General features: G+C 40.1%; 1 protein-coding gene across 1 annotated transcript in view; it reads left to right on the forward strand.

The window, feature by feature from the left end:
- Positions 1-19,603, forward strand: part of plcd4a (phospholipase C, delta 4a) — a 33,972-nt gene extending 14,369 nt beyond the window's left edge. The window contains exons 7-16 of the mRNA XM_037696388.1: positions 809-1,010; positions 2,729-2,873; positions 3,296-3,448; positions 7,027-7,194; positions 13,313-13,469; positions 16,017-16,133; positions 17,769-17,947; positions 18,022-18,154; positions 18,424-18,573; positions 19,512-19,603. Of these exons, the coding sequence (XP_037552316.1) occupies positions 809-1,010; positions 2,729-2,873; positions 3,296-3,448; positions 7,027-7,194; positions 13,313-13,469; positions 16,017-16,133; positions 17,769-17,947; positions 18,022-18,154; positions 18,424-18,573; positions 19,512-19,603 (1,496 nt within the window). The remainder of the gene's footprint in view (positions 1-808; positions 1,011-2,728; positions 2,874-3,295; positions 3,449-7,026; positions 7,195-13,312; positions 13,470-16,016; positions 16,134-17,768; positions 17,948-18,021; positions 18,155-18,423; positions 18,574-19,511) is intronic.
- Positions 19,604-20,592: the final 989 nt, after the last annotated feature.

Consider the following 20,592-nt stretch of genomic DNA (forward strand, 5'->3'; position numbering starts at 1 on the left):
GAAACCTTCAGTTTTAAAAAAAGAGCTGACGTAAATGACCTAAAGCAGCAAATACAGCTAGCCAATCAGTGTTTGTCCTCTAGAAACACCTGTTCTCCAGAAACGCCCACTTTTGGTCTGCAGAGAACCCCTTCTCCCAAGTAGAACATTGAGGACAGAGAAAGGAAGAACGTCCTTTTAACTTGAAGCTTCTAGCAGAATCAGGCTCAGAATGGGCTTCCATCTGTGTCGACCAGATTGGATAAGCGACAACAGGAAAGGGAGACAGACAAACAGGAAGTGGTCCAAATCAATTGAAAGAACAACAAAGAAAAACAGGTTAACGACAAAAGTTTGAGAGCAAAGTGTTCTGTTTGAAAAACGTGGAACAATAATACCTTTCGTATTAGATGGAACTTGGTTGTTGAGAGCTTTGTATGTTAGAAGTAAGATTTTAAATTCTATGTAGAATCTGACAGGGAGCTGAGGGAGAAAAGCTCAAACTGGAGACATACGAGAACTTTAGAACTCGGAAAACGAAATTGAGATGGGTTTGAGATTAGCTCGATTCAACCACAACAACTCTGCAACTATTTTGAGAGAAAATTCGTTGCGCTTGTTCAAATGTTACCAAGAAGACGACAATCTTCTGTGACTCATGCAATAAATTTGAGAACCACAGGGACACTTTTGAGACACTTAAGTCGCCAACTAGTCACTAACAGTTGTAGCCCAATGAAATGTTGGCTTTATATACTAAATAAATTAGCATCACGTTATGTTCTGGTGATGTGTGAGAAGATTCTGATGCCATCCTGTTGCCGTCCAGCCAAGCTGATGAAGGCCATGACATATGATGGGTTCTTGATGTACCTGGGCTCCTCTGACGGCTCCATCTTCAACCCACAGCGGCGGGGTATCTTCCAAGACATGAGCCAGCCGCTGTGCCATTACTTCATCTCTTCCTCTCACAACACATATCTCATGGAGGACCAACTCAAAGGACAAAGCAGTGTGGAGGGATACATCAGGTAGCACAGCTGGGGCAAAGTAAGATGGTGGATTGTGGTAAAACTGATGAAATACTGATGCTAAACTGATTTTTTTTTTTTACCGCAATGGATACATAAGAGAGACCCTTTTAGGGAGTAGGATAGACTTTAGCAGACTTAATTGAATTGGATTTTAAAAGCAAAGCTTTCTCTACGTTTTTACTCGTGATTTTTTTCATTAGTCAATCAGAACAAGTCTGAACACACATCAATTATTATCTGTACTTACCATTTAATACTTAAATATATGTTCTTTAATAACAAACACACACTGATAAAATTAGGCACCCAGAAGGAATGGTCAGATTTATACACAATGTGGTCAATGTGCAGAACAGTGATGGTTATGTAAATGTTCGATTTGCAAGGAGGTGGCAAATCTAGAACAAGCACCAGAGGGTGGCATCACGAGTGGAGCAACAATGTTATCAAGCAGTCAGTCAAAAACACTGAGTGCAGGTTACAAGACACATTACACAGCATTACAACCACTTGACGGACTTTGATAAGGGTTGTGAGTTTTAATGAGTCCGGGTAGTTGGATCATACAATTGCCAGGTATGTGGATGTCACAGTGGTCTGATGTTGTAACCACTGGGTATTTGAGGGCACCCACACCTGTCACAAAGGTTTTGCTATGTTTTAGTCCAAGTAATACCATTAAAAAAAGAAACTTGTTGTACTATTCAAGAAACATTTCAGAATCCCATGACAGCTTCACATATGCATGCTATCCAAATGTTGGACTACTACAATTTCCCAGGTTGATATTAACACCAAAGCAAAGATTAATGTGTTTGAAGTGGTACAGCAATCGAGAGGTATAAATCTTGGTTTTATATTAGTAATTACCGTAAGCCTATAAAGTGGCACCAAAAAGAGAGACCAAGTCCTGCCAATGGTGTGGAGATATCGTATGGGGACCCGTTGGGTCTGACTTTAGGTGACCTCTGGTAGTTATTCAGGGGACTCAGACCACACAGTACATTGACATCCTACGTTTGCATGTTTTACCTTTCTTGAGACACAATTCTAGTATAGTATTTCAACAAGAAAACATCTGTTCACACATGACATGTACAAAGTCTATCTATGAACTGCCTGCATCATACTGAGGTCATCTCATGGCCAGCCAGCTCCCCAATCATTCCACAAGTAAACATGATTGGGGCTTAGACACAGCTTAGACTGGGACTTAGACCAAATGATGGACCTCGTAGGGTCAGTTACAAAACGTTTCAGGCCACCTTGGTACAAAACAAGACACGATTGTATGACTACGTTTTGCACAAATTCACGCTTGTATCCATGTCCATGAGGGTACCATTTCCTGCTGACATGGGACTATCATGCCCCTTTTCCATTAGTACCTGTAGTACCGGTACAGCATGGCTCTACTCTACTCGGTACGGTACGCGTTGTGTGCTTTACTCGTTTTTGCAATTTCCCCAACACTGCATTTTCAGAGTAGATATACTGTCATGCTCTTTGACATGCTCCATGAAGCTTATCTAGGGAAAGAGGACTTCCTGTGACCTTGTCTAAAATTTAGCCTCCATCATCATGTTCTGTAAGATACGAGCAAATAAAATGAATGCCAATGGTAAATGTTTTTAACAGATTAAGCTTGTTCCATTGATGCAATACTTGGATTAATAAAAAAAAGGGTGAAAGACAGATTTGTCTTTGCTGCACAGGGCTCTGAACCGTGGCTGCCGATGTGTAGAAGTGGACTGCTGGGATGGTGCCAATGGAGAACCCATTGTCTATCATGGACATACATTCACCTCAAAGATACTCTTTAAGGATGTGGTCATTGCAGTGGGAAATTATGCCTTCAAGGTAGCTCCGTCTATACTGTTTTTGTCTTTGATGCATAATTTCAGTTGAGTTGCCTTAAACATAAAGAATATTTCAGTGAAAAGCCAATCTCTTTCGGTTACTCAAGTTGAAAGTCATTCAATTTTTGTTCGGGCTACAAGATTCAGTCCTTATTAGTGAGACTTCTAGGTCTAGGTTTATTATAGGGATAGAACTGTACAATGAGATCCTAGATATATTCTGAAAGCACTGTGCTGTGAATTAGTCCGGGTTGAACAGAAGGTTCTAACCTTGTGATTTCTTGTTTGTCCACCTGCTACTCTTTCAGTCAGACAGGCAAATCTCATAAATGGATAGCCGTTGGTGTATTAGTTTGCCTCTATGGTATTACTCCCCGGTGTTAAATTACAACCTGTCTGCTTTTATCGTCTGATCTCCTTCAGGTATCGGAACATCCAGTCATTATGTCCATTGAGAACCATTGCAGTGTTGAGCAGCAGAGAGTCATGGCCCAACATCTCAGTCACATCCTTGGCGATAAACTACTTAAAAATGCACTGGATGGAAAGGCCCCAATCAGGTTGCCGTCTCCCCAGGTGAGCTGGGCACTCTTACCCTTGTCTGCTTTGTTGACACTATGACTTCCAAGAGAAAATTCCTTTGGAAACTCAATAGTGTGAATGATTATCAAACATTCACACTATTGAGTTTCGTTTGTCTTCCATTCGTTTTTTGGCACATAACTCATTCCGCAATATTTGTGCTATTTTAACTATTCATTTATCAAAACGGTTGCTCATTTAGGACATCCCTGCTATGACTTTTGGTACTATATACTTTTAGTATACTTTTGGAGCATTAAGTGTAGAACCACTAGACTGAGGAACAGCTTCTACCCTGAAGCTGTTAGACTCACGAATCCCTAATCAGGATAATTACTGTGAGAGAAAAAAAATCACTGTAATGCCACTTGATTGTTGATATGTGGTGCTGACTATCCATGCTGCTGATCTCATGCTGCTGATTTATTTCATGCTGCTGATTTATTTCATGCTGCTGTGTTCATTCGTACTCATCTGCTCACACAGACTCATGTTCGTGCTGCTGTTGTTTGGCGTATTGCTTTTGCACTATTAAGTGTTTAACGTATTCTTAGTTCATATCTTAGCTCTTACTACTGTTTTTCTTTACAATTTATACTTTTGTTGGACGTAACTGGGACCCTGTGTACACAATTTCGTTCCACCACATGTACCACATGTGATGCGTATGACACTAAAGAAACCTTGACCTTGTTTTTTTAGCTTTTTCAGCCTTTTTTTTTTTTGTGCTAATATCAGATTTTTTTGTAATCTCTTCCACCTCTATCTGTTTCAACTTATTCTACTCAATTTGGACCTATTCAGCTTTTTTTTTTTACACTTTTCTGCCATTTTCTACTGCTTTCTGCTTTTATTTTTCAGCTTTCGGCAAACGTCAGCTGTTACAATTCAGCTCGCATTTCAACAGTGTGTTTAAATCTTTTCAGCCACCACATTTAGCAGGAAATGCAATTTCTTTAGTTGGAAAATGTGTTTTGGATATTTCATTAGCGGGCAGCACGGTGGCGCAGATGTTAGAGCTGCTGCCTCATAGTGAGCAGGTTACCCTGGTTCAAATCCCAATCCGGGGGCCTTTCTGGGTGGAGTTTGCATGTTCTCTCCGTGCATGCGTGGGTTTTCTCTGGGTACTCCGGTTTCCTCCCACAGACCACAAACATACATGTTAGGCTGATTGGTAACTCTAAATTGTCCCTAGGTGTGAGTGTGAATGGTTGTTTGTCTCGTTTGTCTCTTTTTTGTGTCCCTGTGATGGATTTGCGTTCTGTCCCGGGTGTCCCCCGCCTCTCGCACAGTGACTGCTGGATATGGGCACCGGCGAACCCTGTGATCCAAAATGGAAGAAGCGGGTAAAAAATAATGGATGGATAGATGTTTGTTGTACCACCTTCCATTCACCCTCAGTAAACCTCCCCAGTGTTTTTCCTGTCTGCCTTCCACTCTCACCTGTCCTCAATCAGTGTTCTGCCCAGGTGTTCCCACTTTCACTCTCACTCAGTTTGTTATTTAAGCCGTCCCTTTTCCACACCTCATCATCAGCTCACTATTCTGAACAGCTCTGACGGCTTGTGCTTCCCAGTGCCGTCATGCTGTTTCCTCTGCGTCTCCCTGATCTCATTTATTTGTAAGTTTTGCTACCACATCAGCGTTTTGTTAAATAAATAGATGTTCTTTATTTTACCTTTGAGTTTCCCCGAGTCTGTCTGCACCTGGGTTCAGCTCTCACCCCAGAGCTTGAGCTTACTGTGTGTTTGATATATGTTAGACTTTACAGCAGGAACTGGAGTTCCTTTCTTAATACAAATTTGAGCAACCTCCTCAAATGTGCATCACATTGTCTATTTGCTCTCTTTTTCCTAACAGTCAGAAGTAAAGCTAAGCACAATCTTTACATGCATGGGTCAACTAGACCCAAAGAGGTAAAATCCAGTTCTGCTCATTTTATTAATCAGAAAACAGTAAATGATGCTTTGGTTGCCATCCTGTAGCCTTATTAGCATCATTAAACAAGTTGTAAGAGTCTCTCTGTTGTCCATACACACTTTCCCCATGGAGCCATAGAAAAAAACGTGCTTAATTTTTGTTTGGGGTGCTATCGTGTCCTACGTGAATCAGTCATGGCTTGCCAAAAATGTGACTTTGAACTCAAAGATTGACAGCTGGAGATCATGGTTTGGGCAATCATATTAAAGTTTCACATAGTTTGGTCAGTATTGCAAGCATTCTCTCTCTATGTCTATATCTCTTTCTCTCTATCTTTTTCTCTCTATCTCTTTCTCTCTATCTCTCTGAATGAGTAATATTGCGATCAATATATTTCTCTAGTTATAGTATAGTTAAGAAGGAAGCTCAGAGGGGACAGGGCTTTCTCTGTCATGGGCCCTAAGTTATGGAACGACTTGCCTTTGCAGGTCAGAGAGTCCCCTTCACTGTCCATTTTTAAAGTTCGTCTTAAAACTCATTTATTCAACTTGGCTTTTAACACCAGCGGGATCTAGTTTTTAAATTTTGTATGCTTTTAAAATGTATGTTTTTAACACCAGCAGGATCTAGTTTTAAATTGTATGTTTTCTGTTTTTAAACTGTTTTTATTTCCACTTTTATTATGTTGTGTTTTAATGTACAGCACTTTGTGTCAGCCATGGTTGTTTTAAGGTGCTTTATAAATAAAGTTGGTATGGTATGGTATAGCGAGAACAGAACATGAGATTTGGGAAGCAGGACAGCTTAGCAAGAACGTTCTTAAATCCCCAGTTTGGACCTAGGGTCTTTCTGTGTTGAGGTTGCATGTTCTCCTTGTGTTTGCATGAGTTTTGTCTCGGTACTCTGATTTCCTCCCATAATCCAAAACACAATCATATTTGGCTGCCTTCAGGCCCAACCCTCCTTTGAAAAGAAGATCTATGATTCTTATTACAAAACCACTGATGATCACGACACTTCAGTTGCATTTGCCATTTTTAAGCTCAACAATTTTACACCAATTTTTGCACAGCTAACCAACTAATAGCAGCAATATTTAAGTCCTCGGAGCATAGCTATGCTGTGGTGAGGATTTGGAGCATGTTGCTTTTTAATTTGTAGCAGAATTTTTGTGTCACGTTATGGCAAGCTGGTTCCTGCCTTGAAGGTTTATATTTGCATGTGAGATATAAAGATGTACAGATGTGAGGTGGTCATTATTACACCCAATCTATTCCAAAATGTCAACACACATGGGAGCATAGCTTTGTTTAGTAGTGAAGAGCGTTTGAAATATTCTAACAACGCTTTGCGCAAAAGACTTCCTGGCCACAATAAATATGTATCATGAACTTTGTATGACTATGACCTAGAGAGAGCTAATAATGAATGCTTTTTTATTTGACAAAGGCAGTATAAATAAAGGAAGTTTAAGTCTCATTGACACATTTGAGTAAGAATTGCTTAATGTATTCCTTGACCCCCCCGTATCTTCACTTTGTCATTGTGATAATGTTAATTCAAAATAGGTGATCAAAAGTGATTTTGTTCAAAACTTTGTCCATAAGCTATTGATTACCATGCTTGTTTTATTTTTATTTGACCTCTCTTAGGATCTCAAAGGAAAGATTCTTCTAAAGGCCAAGAAAATTGGTGGTCTTGAGGAGAATTTCAATGGGATGGTTGGAGACTCTCTGACTGGAGAGGTCAGTGAAGAGGACGAGGCGGCGGAAATAGATGACGATAACCAACATCGTGAGAGTATACGGTACAGGGTGAAGGTAGGCATGCTTATCAATGCGCTGTCGTCTAACCGTTTCACTCGATGACTCTATTTCAGTGATAGTTAAGCTGACAATGAAGTACTGAAGACAATCATCTTGAAGACATTTCATCTGTCACTCAAAAGGTTTCTTCAGTTCTGATCATGGATTGAGAGTTCCAGGTATACAAGTCACTGTTGGGACAATCACACTAATAGGGCCATTGAAGTCATCTGAAATTTGACCCACCATCCGTCTTTAGGGTTGTCTGAGTCATTACCTGTTGGTGTGAGGTGTAGCAGGCATGTTTCATAATGGGAATGGTTGTTAAACCGTCTGGAAAGAAGAGTCAGTTCTGTGCTGTAGGTGTTAGATAACTGAAATCTGAGGCCACTTCCTCCATGTAATATTGCTTTCCCCCCTGCTTGAGATAGATAGCTTTCTTCACTCCTCTGTCAAGACATCAGTAGCCGTCTCCATATTGATTTTGATATTGATGTTGACTGAGTTGACATGTCTGGTAAAGCTTCTATATTTTGGGCAGTATCTTGGTATAGCACCCTTGTAAGGAGTTCGGGGTTCTCATTTCCTAATAGAGAGACAAGTATGTCACTGGTTAATATGACTTGAATGACCCTATTAGTGTTATTTTCCAAAAAGGGACATGTAAATCTGGAACTCTCAACCCATGATTCCAACTGAACAAGGTTCATCAGTCAAGGTTCAGCCACGATGTGCTTGCCGGTGAACCTATCTGCCAGGCCTGGGTGAGGCCCCTAGTCTAGGCGAAGCGTCCTAGTTCCTTGTTCAAGTGGTTATCTTAAGGTTTGCTAAGTCATGCTTTGTCTAGACCCTAACCTAGATCAAGTTTACCATGGAAAATCCTACCAATAGAAAATAGGCCCAACAACACATGTAGCTTTGGGGTCCGTTCAGACACTCAAACAACCCAACCACAATAAGGTGCAGGTTGAGGAGTGCAAGTATCTTAGTGTTTTCTTTATAAGTGGGGGTTGAATAAAGCGGGAAATTGATAGGTAGATTGAGATAGTGTCTGCAGTGTTGCAGACAGAGCTGATCTGAAAAATGGCTCAATTTAGCAATCATGTATGCTCTAAACCTCACCTATGGTCATAAGTTATGGGTAATACACAAAAGAATGAAATCACAAATACAAGTGACTGAACTAAGCTTTCTCTGCAGAGTGTCTGGATCTATCCTTAATGATGGGGTGAGACATTTGGCTGTGTGGGAGACGCTTAGATTAGAGTCACTGCTTCTCCTCATCAAAAGACCCAATTAAGGAGGTTTGAGCATCAGGTATAGATGCATTTTGAACACCTTCTAAGAGAGGTGTTTTGGATATGTCCTACTAAGAGGCAACCTTGGGGCAGACCAAAAACTTGCTTGAGGGCTTATACAGTATCTCACATCTAGCTTGGGGCTGCATTAGAGTTCCTTTGGAGGAGCTGGAAAAAGGTATGTCTAGAAATTTGGCTGGAGCTGTTGCCCTTACAGCCCAATTGTGGATAAATAATCAATGGACGGATGACTGGATACATAAATGGACAGCCATTGTAAGCATATGTAGACTAGAGTCACACGTGATTGAAATAATTGTACATAGATTGCATTTATTACCTTTAAATGACCCATTTAACTGTAAAATTATTTTTCCACTGTTGTTTTCTTTTGAACGTACTTGCAGTTTCAAACACTTTTCTTATATTTAACTGTTACAAACACTTGGGGTTTAGCAGTACAGTTTGCATGTATATTATGGCACAGAAACCGCTTTCCCCACACTTTAATAAAAAATAGAAAGAGCTGAAAGACAAAAGTTTGATAGTTTGATAGAGTCAATCCCTTTTGTATTGAGAGTTCCAGGTATACAGGAACAATTACACTAATAGGGCCATTGAAGTCATCGGAAATATATACAATCTACTTACCTGCTGTCACCTGAGATTATGGTTCAAGCGAGAAACAGTGAGTCATCAATGTACTAAATCTTGTAGCTTATGCCCAACATGTCAAATACACAAAGAATAGCTTAGTTTAAACTGTGAAAATAATGTTGCTCTTGTAAATCTGAAGATTATGCAACTTTAGTCCTAGTAAAGGCCAGATCATTTTTCATCATATTGTGATACGCAACACCCTATACGTAAAAACAATCGTGGGCTGAAACCAAAATCTGTTATGCAGCCATCAGGCTCACACTTTCACTGCAAAAGGGATCGGTGATCTCCACGAAATTGGCCTGGGTAAATAAAGGTTAATGAAAGAAAAAAATAAGAAGAAATAATCTGAATATCTCGTGAATTAACTCTATGCCAGGAATGACTTAGACATGAACTCGTTGTCTCAGCTCATTGCAACACACAGCAACCACCTCGTCTTCAATATATGATCGAATATTAAGGCAGGTTCCTAAGGGTAATCCACTTACTGGGAGTAAGGCAGGTCCTTCATAGTAAGGCAGGCTCCACAGAAAAAGGCTGGTTCCTAAAAGTAGTGCAGGTTCCCTTGCACATAATATTCCTGCTACAACTAATATCCAAGACTGAAAAGAAATATAAATCCTGATGTTACATTCTTCAGAGCATCTCTTTCAAAGATCGCTTAATGGGTCTAATGTAGCCAATTAAGTGCGTAAAAGAACTTTGGAGCACTTAGTGATGTTTATTTATTAGCATCTGAGTAGCATGAAATGCCACACTGCGGGACTCCTGTCAACAAGGCTGACAGAGGTGAAGCCAGTTGAGAGTTTGGCAGTGACATGAGCTCTGCAGGGCCCTGGCGGATGGTTTAAGTGTCTCTAACTAAAGGCATACCCAGGTGAACCAGGTGGATGAGGTTTCATGTGAAAGCAGGCAGGCAGGTATGTGTAGGTGCTCTGTCGGGTTCGCCATGCCACATCTCTGGTCTAAACAGTCATGGAAACTAACCTGGGTGCACACCTTTTTTCTTTGTGGCTTTGTGGTTGAGTATCACTTCCACCCATGACTATTTACTTTCCGCACTGAGGGTTCACCCTATCAGATGTTTGGGACTGTCGGTTCATGCTAACGCGGAGTCAGATGGGTCTACCAAAGCAAACCTTGCGTAACTGTGGTGCGAAAATCATCAAGTGGAGTTCAAATGCTCAGTCCTTTTGTCTTTACCAAGATGTGATGAGACATTCTTTAATGTTTGCTTGGATTTCAATAGTGACACAAATATCAATTCAATTCAGTTTTTTTTATAAAGCGCCAAGTCACAACAGAAGTCATCTCAGGGCACTGAACAGAAACATTCATATCACCAAGTTAGTCTGAGCATCTTTCTATTTGTTGATGGACTCAGTAAATCTGGGGTTGTATCCCAGTTTATCAGATGTTTCACCACTTGACGAACATGTTTTTTTTTTTTTTTTGCTGTGTGTTCCGTTTGTTTTTCCAGTGTCTCTCTGTGTTTTTAGTCATTCTCAGTATTTTTCCACAGTCAGTGTTTGGTAGGGGTGTAACGGTACGCTAAAAATCACATTTCGGTTCGGTTCAGTTTCAAGGAGGGCTCGGTTCGGTTAATTTTCGGTACAAAAAAAAAAGACAAAATAAAGACTTACGAAACGTTTATTTAAAAAAAATATACCAAGTAAACAATAGGTTTGTATAAAAATAAATAAAAGCAACCCATTTGGATGATATTTTAAATAAACGGCACTCTTTACAATAAATAAACTATACTCACAATAATGAAAATCTTAATAAATACAATAACAGTCAGAACAATAAGCAGAAACAGACCGTTTACAATCTATCTAGTCAAGTTTTAAGTTTTTTGGCCAAAAAGACCAACTTATCTATATTTTCTGCCAAAAGTTTCAATGAATATCTCCAGCGGTGGAGAAAACCGCTCACTAACAACAGTAGCAGGAATAGGGAGGTAGCATTTAGCTAATTCTGCAGTGTGGCTGTATTTGGCCTCATTACTCACAACCTCTTCTTGGACCTGCTCCCACAGGTGGGACAGGACCAATCATTCACACCTGTCTCTAATCTGCTACCTGCCCAGGTGCGCTCATTGTCTCTCTCTCCGTCAGCATTACTTAAACCTTTCCTCTGCACTACTCAAGCGTCCGGTCATTGTTCGGTTCTGCTCTGCTTACACAGACTACACGGTCCTCCTGCCTCTGTTTCCGAGTTCCCGTCCGAGTCTGTACCCGTCCTGTTTTTGCCTGCCTCTTCCTGTTTTTGTACGTTTTTTGCTGCTACGCCAGCATTTTGTTTTTGCTGTTTAAAATAAATTGTTTTTATTTTAAACTCCTGCCTTCGCCTGCACGCAAATGGGTTGAAAATTCAAGAAGTGTGTCAGGATGGATGGATGGATTGTCCTTAGTTGGACAACAGAGAACTGAATCCTTCAGGTGCTTCAAACGGTGCCACAAGACTGGAGCAAGAGCGGAGAAGAGTTCAGCTCAGAACTGTGACGTGAGGGGAGGGAGGAGAGGGGTTTAGGACACCTGACAGAATCGGAGCTGCTCTACTCACACACAACCTGCTGTTCCTCTCCAAAATAGTAATTTTATTAAGTGTTTACAAATATAGGTAAATGTTGATGTACAACAACCCGTTACAATACACCAAAATGCAGGAAATGGCATCGTTGTTATTCAAAAATTACCCGCTGTTCCGGCATCAGTCAGATTACAAATTAAGCCCTGGTGGGAAATACACCAGGAGAGGCATCAAACAGAGGGAGTCAGGGTGTACAAATTGAAAACTGTGTTTCATCGTGGTAACGTTTTTGTGTCGGTTTTGTATTTTGCGTTTTCTTCCTGTTTGTTTTTCTTTTATATTTTGTTGTACTTAGAATAGGTGTGGTCATTAAGTGCGCTAAAATTATTATTATTATTATTAAAAAATTTCATTTGTGTCAGGATTTTCAATGCATCTCGTCTGAATGCTTTGGAAATGTAAGGATGGTGCCCTCTAGTGGCTGGTTCTCATCCTTACACTCCCTGGTCTCTCTGCGTATTGTCGTGATTATTTCCACCCTCGTGTCCTGTCCAGGTGTGCGCCATTGTTACTCAGTGTGGGCGTGTATATAAGTATGTGTCTTTGTGTTACTCGTTGTCGGGGCATCGTCTGTGATTGTCTTGTATTCGTCCGGTTTCCCTGAGTCCCTGGTATTCTCCTGAGTTTCCTACGTGTTCGCGTTTGTGAATAGAGCTGCTACGACAGCCTGTTTATTTTGCGTTTATTAAAAGTGTTTTATTTTACGTCTCGAGTCTCCGAGCCCTGCCTGCACTACTGGGTTCATCTCCAAACACACCATTTCCTGACAGGAAAAACCAATTCAAAAAGACCTTGAAAAAAAATGCACATCTCCTTTGACATTAGTTTAAAACTTATATCTAATACTGATAATTGATGATGTTATGCTTGTTCAGATCTTAAGAATATCAATATATGTGATCTCAAGTGATATTACAAAATCTTGTATGATCTATTAGCACTTGTACTGTAAATAACTCTTGGTTACTACCACATCAAACCTGGTAACATTCCCATAGTCCTGATCATGTTTGTTTGCTTAGGTTGATTAGTTCTATCAGAAATTTAAAATTGGGTTGACTCCAAAAATTAATCAGTTCTTCTTCACCTTTTACCTTTTGATGGATGGATTCCCATTGGCATTGTCCTTGGCCATTCCCTGGCATCCTTCGAGAATGTTTACGGATCTCACCGGAGGGAACTGGTTGATTATTCCATCCTTATCAGAACTCCTACAGTGCCCTCGAGAGCGTCCTTGGACATGCTCACCGCTCTCTTCGTCTCCCCCCTCTGGAATGTCTACGTCACCATGTGCTTGTATGTGCAAGGTGTTTTTGCAAAATTAGAGCTTTTCTTCTCAGCCAAGAAGAAAGAGTCTGATAGGAATTTTTTTTTTTTGCTTCCAATTCCTACGTGTGTTTAGTTTCACTACTTTTTGTCTGTCTAATTCTGGTAACAACTGTAGTTTTCAGTGTGGTGTTTAAAAGCCCATAAATTTTTCATTGTCTGCCTATTATGAATTTATTGACTTCAGTAGCCTGTTCTATCATTGGCCATTGTTGCGGAGCTTTTGTTGTCTTTTTTTCCCGTTTTTTCAGAGGTCAAAGCAGCGCTTGTCGAAGGAGTTATCGGACTGTGTTGTTTACTGCAAGAGTGTCCGTTTCAGGAGCTTCAAACACTCCCGCATCCATACCAAGTTTTATGAAGTTGCCTCTTTCACGGAATCCAAAGCCCGAAAGCACTTGCGAGAGGCAGGTAAGTGGATCTACACCAGTCTGTAACAAGTACTGGTTTCCTACAGAGCCGTCCATCCTACATCAGAAATTTAAAGTGATTTGTGTTTACCTGTATCAACAACCGGACATTACACTGTTGTTAGTTCATGTCTTGTGTGAGACTTTGAGAAAATGTATGCACAGAACAAATCAAACATCCTTTTCCAAATTGTTTTTGGAAGAACAACTCAAAACAGAAGCCAATGAATTAAGGTTAATTAATTGTGTTAAGGGCCTTGTTCAAGTATCTAGAGTGGGGCATAAGAGGATAGAGGCAGGTATGGGTGCTTCACCTTTACGACCCACATTTTTGTTGATGGTCCGGGGATTCAAACCGGTGACTTTCCAGTGCTTGACTTCTGTAAGCTCTGTGCCACCACTCCCCCCAGTATAAAACTAGATGTTATTTACATATAATGCATTTTTTAAATACTGTACATCTTAAAAACAATATCTATTTGCAGTTTAACTGCATATTCATTTAACAAACAGCAGTCTCAGTAGTATGTGGAAGAACCATACACAGCCACAACAACCTGGCACTTCCTCATGCTGTTCACCAGTTTAGTCCCACACTGCTGTTGGATGGGATCCCATTCCCCAACCAGCATTTGTCACAAGTCAGTCAACAGGGTTGTGTTGGTCTTTCTGGACCGAACAACACACCCACGGGGTTCAATGGAGTTGAGGTCAGGACTTCAGGCAGGCCCTTCCATTCTCTCTACTGTTAAATTTTGGAGATAGTTTCTGATGAACCTCGCTCAGTGGGAGTGAGTGTTATCATGTTGGAGGATAGAGTTTGGTCCCAGACTATGGAGATACATATGGCAGGGGTTCCTAATACTGGTCCTTGTGGAACACCATCCTGAATGTTTTAGTTGTTTCTTTGCTCCGACATACCTGATTTTAATAAATGGATGATTTACAGGCTTCTGCAGAACACGAGGAAGTAAATAAATAACTGAATCAGGTGTGCTGGAGCAGGCACACAACTAAAACATGCAGTATGGTGTTCCTCAAGGACCAGAGTTGGGAACCAGTGCAGTATGGGCTATCCACTGGTTGCTAAGAACCGACAATCAGGTGCCAAATTCATTTTCCTAACAATTGTGGCACCATTTAAGGGGAAATAAACAGGCTTTCCAATGAAATAATATAGATTGTCAAGAAGCATTGTTTCAACAACAAAATAATTAACTGAACACTTTTTTAGTTTTATGTTTAAGTAAAGAAAATAAATATTCTCTTGAGCTTCAAAGATAGTTTTATTTAGGATGTTTGGAATAAAAATTACCTCAAAAATGGCTCTTTTTTTTTTAAAGCTCCAGCAGGCGTGTCACAATAAACAATAAATCAATTAATCGCATGATAAATGAAAATTATCAACCTCATTTTCATTTATCGGCTTTATCGCTTCTTCGTGTCTCTCTCTTTCTACTGAAGACACTGGATGACAAGCTCAACTCCGGTGCTCTTCACTGACCCACACTTCCCTTTCTCTCTTCGCTTTAAAATCCATTTTAACCATAAGTCGAGAAGCTAAGCTATGAGCTAAGCTAACAGCTAAGCTAACCTTGGGAAAAAACCTTCGTCTTGTCGAAGCTCCGAAATTCATGGTTGAAACCCGTGCCTTCGTCTAAAAAGTTTTTCTCTGCAAAAAGAAGCTGAGAACTTGTTTAATTATTTTTTTTAATTAAAAGCTTTGTGAAAAATGCTATGCTAAAGAGCTCAATCCACAGTGAACATCTGTCATTTTGAGAACCGAAGAGAGACAGCCCATGTCACTTCGGGGCCTCCCTCCCATTTTTCTACTTGCTCCCATCCATCCTTCGGTTCAAAGTTTTATACTGCCATCCGGTGGTCAAAAAAAGCTACTACATGCAAAACAAATTAAATGTTTCTTCTGAAATTTGACAATAATTAATAATTATTGTCAAATTTCAATCAATATTATCGTTTATCACAATAATTTCTGAGACAATCGCCCAGCAAAATTTGTTATCGTGACAGGACTAAGCTCCAGTCCATTTAGACCTCTGTTCTGGGTCGTTCTACAGGAAACAACGGAAAGGCAGGTTTGTTTTGTCCTGACAATTCATTAAGCCTATTGCTGAGCATAAAATACCGTATTTTTCGGATTATAAGGCGCACTTAAAATCCTTTAATTTTCTCAAAAATCGAAAGTGAGTCTTTTAATCCGGTGCGCCATATGTATTAATTCTAGTTGTGCTTACTGACCTCAGACCGATTTTATGTGGTACACGGCGCTCAAAAATCTGTCAAAATGTTTTAGTTTCGCTTAATGCGCCTTATAATCCGGTGCGCCTTATAGTCCAAAAAATACGGTAACCATTTTGCTGATTTTGGTGAAACAAAAAGGACTTTTACAAAATGGTATCATCTAACAATGCACATAATCATGTTTCCAAAACAGGCTCTGCAATTCAAACAGTATAGGATTTTCCCAAAATGTTTAGCTTATTATTATTTTTTTTTTACTTTCTTCATTATGCCTTCTTCATTTCAGGAGCAGATTTTGTGCATCACAACTCACAGCAGCTGACCCGGGTTTATCCCACGGGCTTCCGAACGGACTCTTCAAACTTTAACCCTCAAGAAATGTGGAACGCTGGATGCCAAATTGGTGACTGCACCTGAATAATGCATGTGATTCACTTTAGAACAGGCCTTTTAGACAATATCAATCAGATAATTTGCATTAGTGCCACTATTAGTATTTTATTTCATTCTCATCAATTCAACAGTAATAGTTCTAGCTAAAACAATATAATACCCACCATCTTCATCTACCATCCAACGAGTTTCAACGTCTCAATCGACTCAGCCGATAGAGAGGTGGCTCAACGTCGTTTTTGGGCTAGAGTTGGACAAAAAAAGGCTAAACAAAACTCAACTAATGCTTTTGTTTCGACTAAATTAAGACAAATCAGAGAAGTCAGAACATCCCATAGAGCAAAATTTAGAACACGTATGAGCTACACGAAGTCAGACTTTCAGCATCTCTTTGTAAATAATTTGAATAAATTAGATAGTCTAAAAAAAGCTTAACCCTCAACATAATTTTTCAGCTAAAATTGTACATGTTAAAGAAGCTAGATGAAGTACAATTTTCCAAAACTTTTTACTTGCCTTCTTGAAATAGTCCTAACAAAAAGGTCCACTGAAACCTCCAAAGGTTTCTACACGATTCAACCCTTAAACAAGCCCTCTTAAAAGCTGACTTAAAGAAAATGGCAAAGAAAATATGCTTTTTATTTTTTATCATTGTGACAACAGATTAGAAGTCTATGGGAACACTTAAAAATAAACTACAATCAAATTGCCAACATTTTTCAGTTAGGTCATCTGGACAGTTTCTTTTTCTGTGCTGAAACGTTTCGCCTTCGATCCAGAAGGCTTCATCAGTCAAGGAAACACACAACACAAAACTGATTCTTCTACCAACAGCTTATTCCAAAGCGGAACAAACCAGTTATGTTGGTGCTAAGATGGTCTCCTTGTCACACCCCCTCCTTCATTTCCGGCCCTCTTCCTTGTTGACAGTCGTGCCAAACTGGTTGAAAACAATAAAGTCCATGCTCAATAATCCACATATACAATCCAACATTTTCAGTCAGGTCATCTGGACAGTTTCTTTTTTTTTTTGTGTTGAAACGTTTCGCCTTCGATCCAGAAGGCTTCGTCAGTCAATAATAACAATCAAATAACAATCAAATTTGCAACTTGATAGCTTAGAAACACCCCATTTTTTTAATAAAAAAGTGTGAATCGTGTCATCCGGGAAACATTTCTTCCGCCATCCAGAGGACTTCCTCAGTCTACGACCTACCAACCAGATCTGTTCCATAGGTAGCCTTCACTGCCGATGATAAAAACCACGATTCCATGATTGTTTTGGATGGGTGTGTTTTGCACATGCCTACTTTTGAGATTCCAACAGGAGGTTGCCTTGAAACAGCAGTGAACGCTACCAATGGGACAGATCTGGTTGGTAGACCGTAGACTGAGGAAGTCCTCTGGATGGGGATGAAACGTTTCTCACTTAAAGAACCTGGTCCAGATGACACAGTTTTAACATTTTTTGTTGTTAACTACCTGGATGATTGAGCTTACAACACTTTTACCCCATTGTTTTGTTTGTTCTAGTTTCAGTAAGATCCTTGGTGAAGATGGGATAGAGTATACAACATATTTGATCAAAACAACAGAAACAAATGTCCGAATAAACAAAATACCTCATTCTTTTTCTTCCAATCAGTTGCGCTGAACTTCCAGACAGCTGGTGAGGGTATGGATTTGAATGATGGCTTGTTCAGCCAGAATGGCGGATGCGGATACGTCCTGAAGCCCAGCTTTATGAGAGACCCTGAGAAAAGGTTTGACCCCGACATGCCACAACAACGCGACGACTACCAGCCTGTTGTCTTCACTGTCCAGGTAGAAACCACAGAGAAGGAAAAGGTTTTGGATTTTGTAACGAATTAGCTTCATAGAGTGTTTGGTTACTGCAGGTGATCAGCGGCCAGCAGTTGCCCAAAGTCAACATCAAGAAGGATTCTATTGTGGATCCTCTGGTCAGAGTGGAGATCCATGGGGTTCCAAAGGACCAGGCTAAGCAGGAGACCAGATACATCGACAACAATGGTATTAAGGAAGACCTTATCTTAAATCCTCAGTCAGGCAAAATTTAAATACTGAACAAAACTGTTGGCAGCAATGCAACACAGTATTCTTAACTATAATTTAAATTAAAGTAGTACTTAATACATTCTAAAAGGTTTTCTTTGTTGAACAGCCATGTTTCTAAGGTAACCCAGAATAGAAGGTGTTGCAAAGATTCAATATAGAAGCTAAAGATTTGTTCCATCCCAAATCTGAGATTTTCTTTTTCTTGTTTTTTTTTTTTTTTACAGGATTTAACCCTGTCTGGTATGACACGCTGCGCTTCACCATCCATACCCCTGAACTTACTATTGTGCGCTTTGTAGTAGAAGATTATGACAAGACGTCAAAGAACGACTTTGTGGGGCAATACACGCTCCCCCTCAGCTGTATGCAACAAGGTATGGTTGAGACGTGGTCTATATACGTATAACATTTTAATTATGAAAAGTCCAAATAAAGTCACCGACAATGATTTGGACATGCTTTGCTTCACATGCAGACCAGCGATGACGATGTAATGATTTGTAAGGAACTGGCAGATCTAGAACAGACACCAGAAAGGGGTGACATTGAGTGGAACAATAGTGTCATCAGATATAGTTACTAAAAAAAGATCACAACAAACACAGCCAAGGCCTTGTAGACACATTAGACAGCACTGTCCTCAATGTTGGAACTCATGAGTATCTAAAGGCACAAATACGTGTCAAGGTCCCATTCGCCCAAGACCAGCCAAGCCAAGGATGTATATTGTGCACCAAGCCTTATAGAACATCATGATATCTGTGTCTGCTATCTAAACACTGTAACTTGGAGGCATGGAAGGATGGTATAATGTTCGATGAACGATAAGTAAAGTGTTGCCGTGTCCACATTTCTTACTCTTCCTGAGACAGTACCCTGGTACAGTTGTTCCACAGGGCAACAACCGTCCACATATTGACTGTGTCTGTGGACTGTCTGCATCGCGTAAATGTCCTCCATTGGCCAACCAGGTTCCTTGATCCTTCCCCAATTGAATATGTCAAGCGTGAAATCAGCTCATATGTCAACTCTGACCCGGTGCCAATCTGTTGGACCTTGAGGACTGGGTACAACAGTTGTGGGTTGACTTACACCATTGGTTCCGTTGGTACACCAATTGTGTCCAACACCCTACCCCACTAGTTTCTTGTCTTTATTATTGAGATTTACTAAAGGTAATGGTATTACTGAATGGTTGTTGTGGACAAATTTACTACAAAACACATACTTGTTGTAGATTTAATGCCAGTAAAAAGTCAGTAAAACTACTTTCCTGTACCCTTAATTTATTGGTCTGGTTTTGTTTTTTCAGGTTATCGTCATATCCACCTTTTATCTAAAGATGGGACCAGTATTTCTCCTTCATCCTTGTTTGTACATGTCAGGATCACAAACCTGGAATAAACTTCTACTCACATAATGAAAAGGACACCACCAGCGCACATCCTATGTAGTAATGACCACTAGTTCATAGGAAAGAGTTTAAAATTATACTTGCTTGATGTAAATAACCACTGCGCCAAATGATTTAAGACATTAGATGTATGCGTTATCTGCATTGTTTGCCTTGTTCATGTAGTGTGTCTAGTTTGTGTGACGAGACTTGACTGTAACCCCTCATTTCTGGTTCACGATACAGTATTTTTATTCTGAACATTGTGTTTTAGAGGAGAATGTGCCACCACTTTTCCATCAGTATATAGTTTGTCAGTAACTTTCTCAACCAGCCGCATGTCATTGAAACTGTCTGCAACTCATAAAGCCTTGGAAAACTAAAGTCAGATGGGAACTTCAGCCTTTAGTCACAATACAATTCACCCTTTTGTGATGATACAATCCATCCGATATCTTTCACTTGTTCCATGGTCAGGTCATGGGGGCAGCAGCTTGAGCAAGGAGACTCAGACATCTCTTTCCACAGCCATCTCTTCCAGCTCTACTGGGAGGACTCATTCCCAGGCTAGCTGAGAGACATTCTCTCTAGTGTCTTCCTCGAGGTCTCCTCCTAGTTGGACATGCCCTGAAAACCTTCCTAGGGAGACGACTGGTGGTATACTTACCTGAATACAGTTATCATTTTGATTACTTGCATCCAAGATCTTGTTCTTTCCGACACTACACAGTGTTCGAAACCTTAGGGGAGGAACGTAAATTGACAGTAAACACAGAGTTTCACCGCACCTTCACCGCAACAGACCGGCCCAGCGATTGCAGTAATGCTGAAGCTGCACCTATTCGTTTGTCAATCTCACACTCCTTTCATCCCTCACTCCTTCACAGACGTTTGTTTTTGTTCATATTGCGATAAAACTCCATATGAGATTAATTCAATACATTGAAATTCAATGATTCTATGTTTGTTATTGAAACTATATATATATATATATATATAT

The sequence above is a fragment of the Nematolebias whitei genome, chromosome 23 (genome assembly GCF_014905685.2).
Source record: "Nematolebias whitei isolate Nwh7 chromosome 23, NemWhi1, whole genome shotgun sequence".
NCBI classification, from domain to species: domain Eukaryota; kingdom Metazoa; phylum Chordata; class Actinopteri; order Cyprinodontiformes; family Rivulidae; genus Nematolebias; species Nematolebias whitei.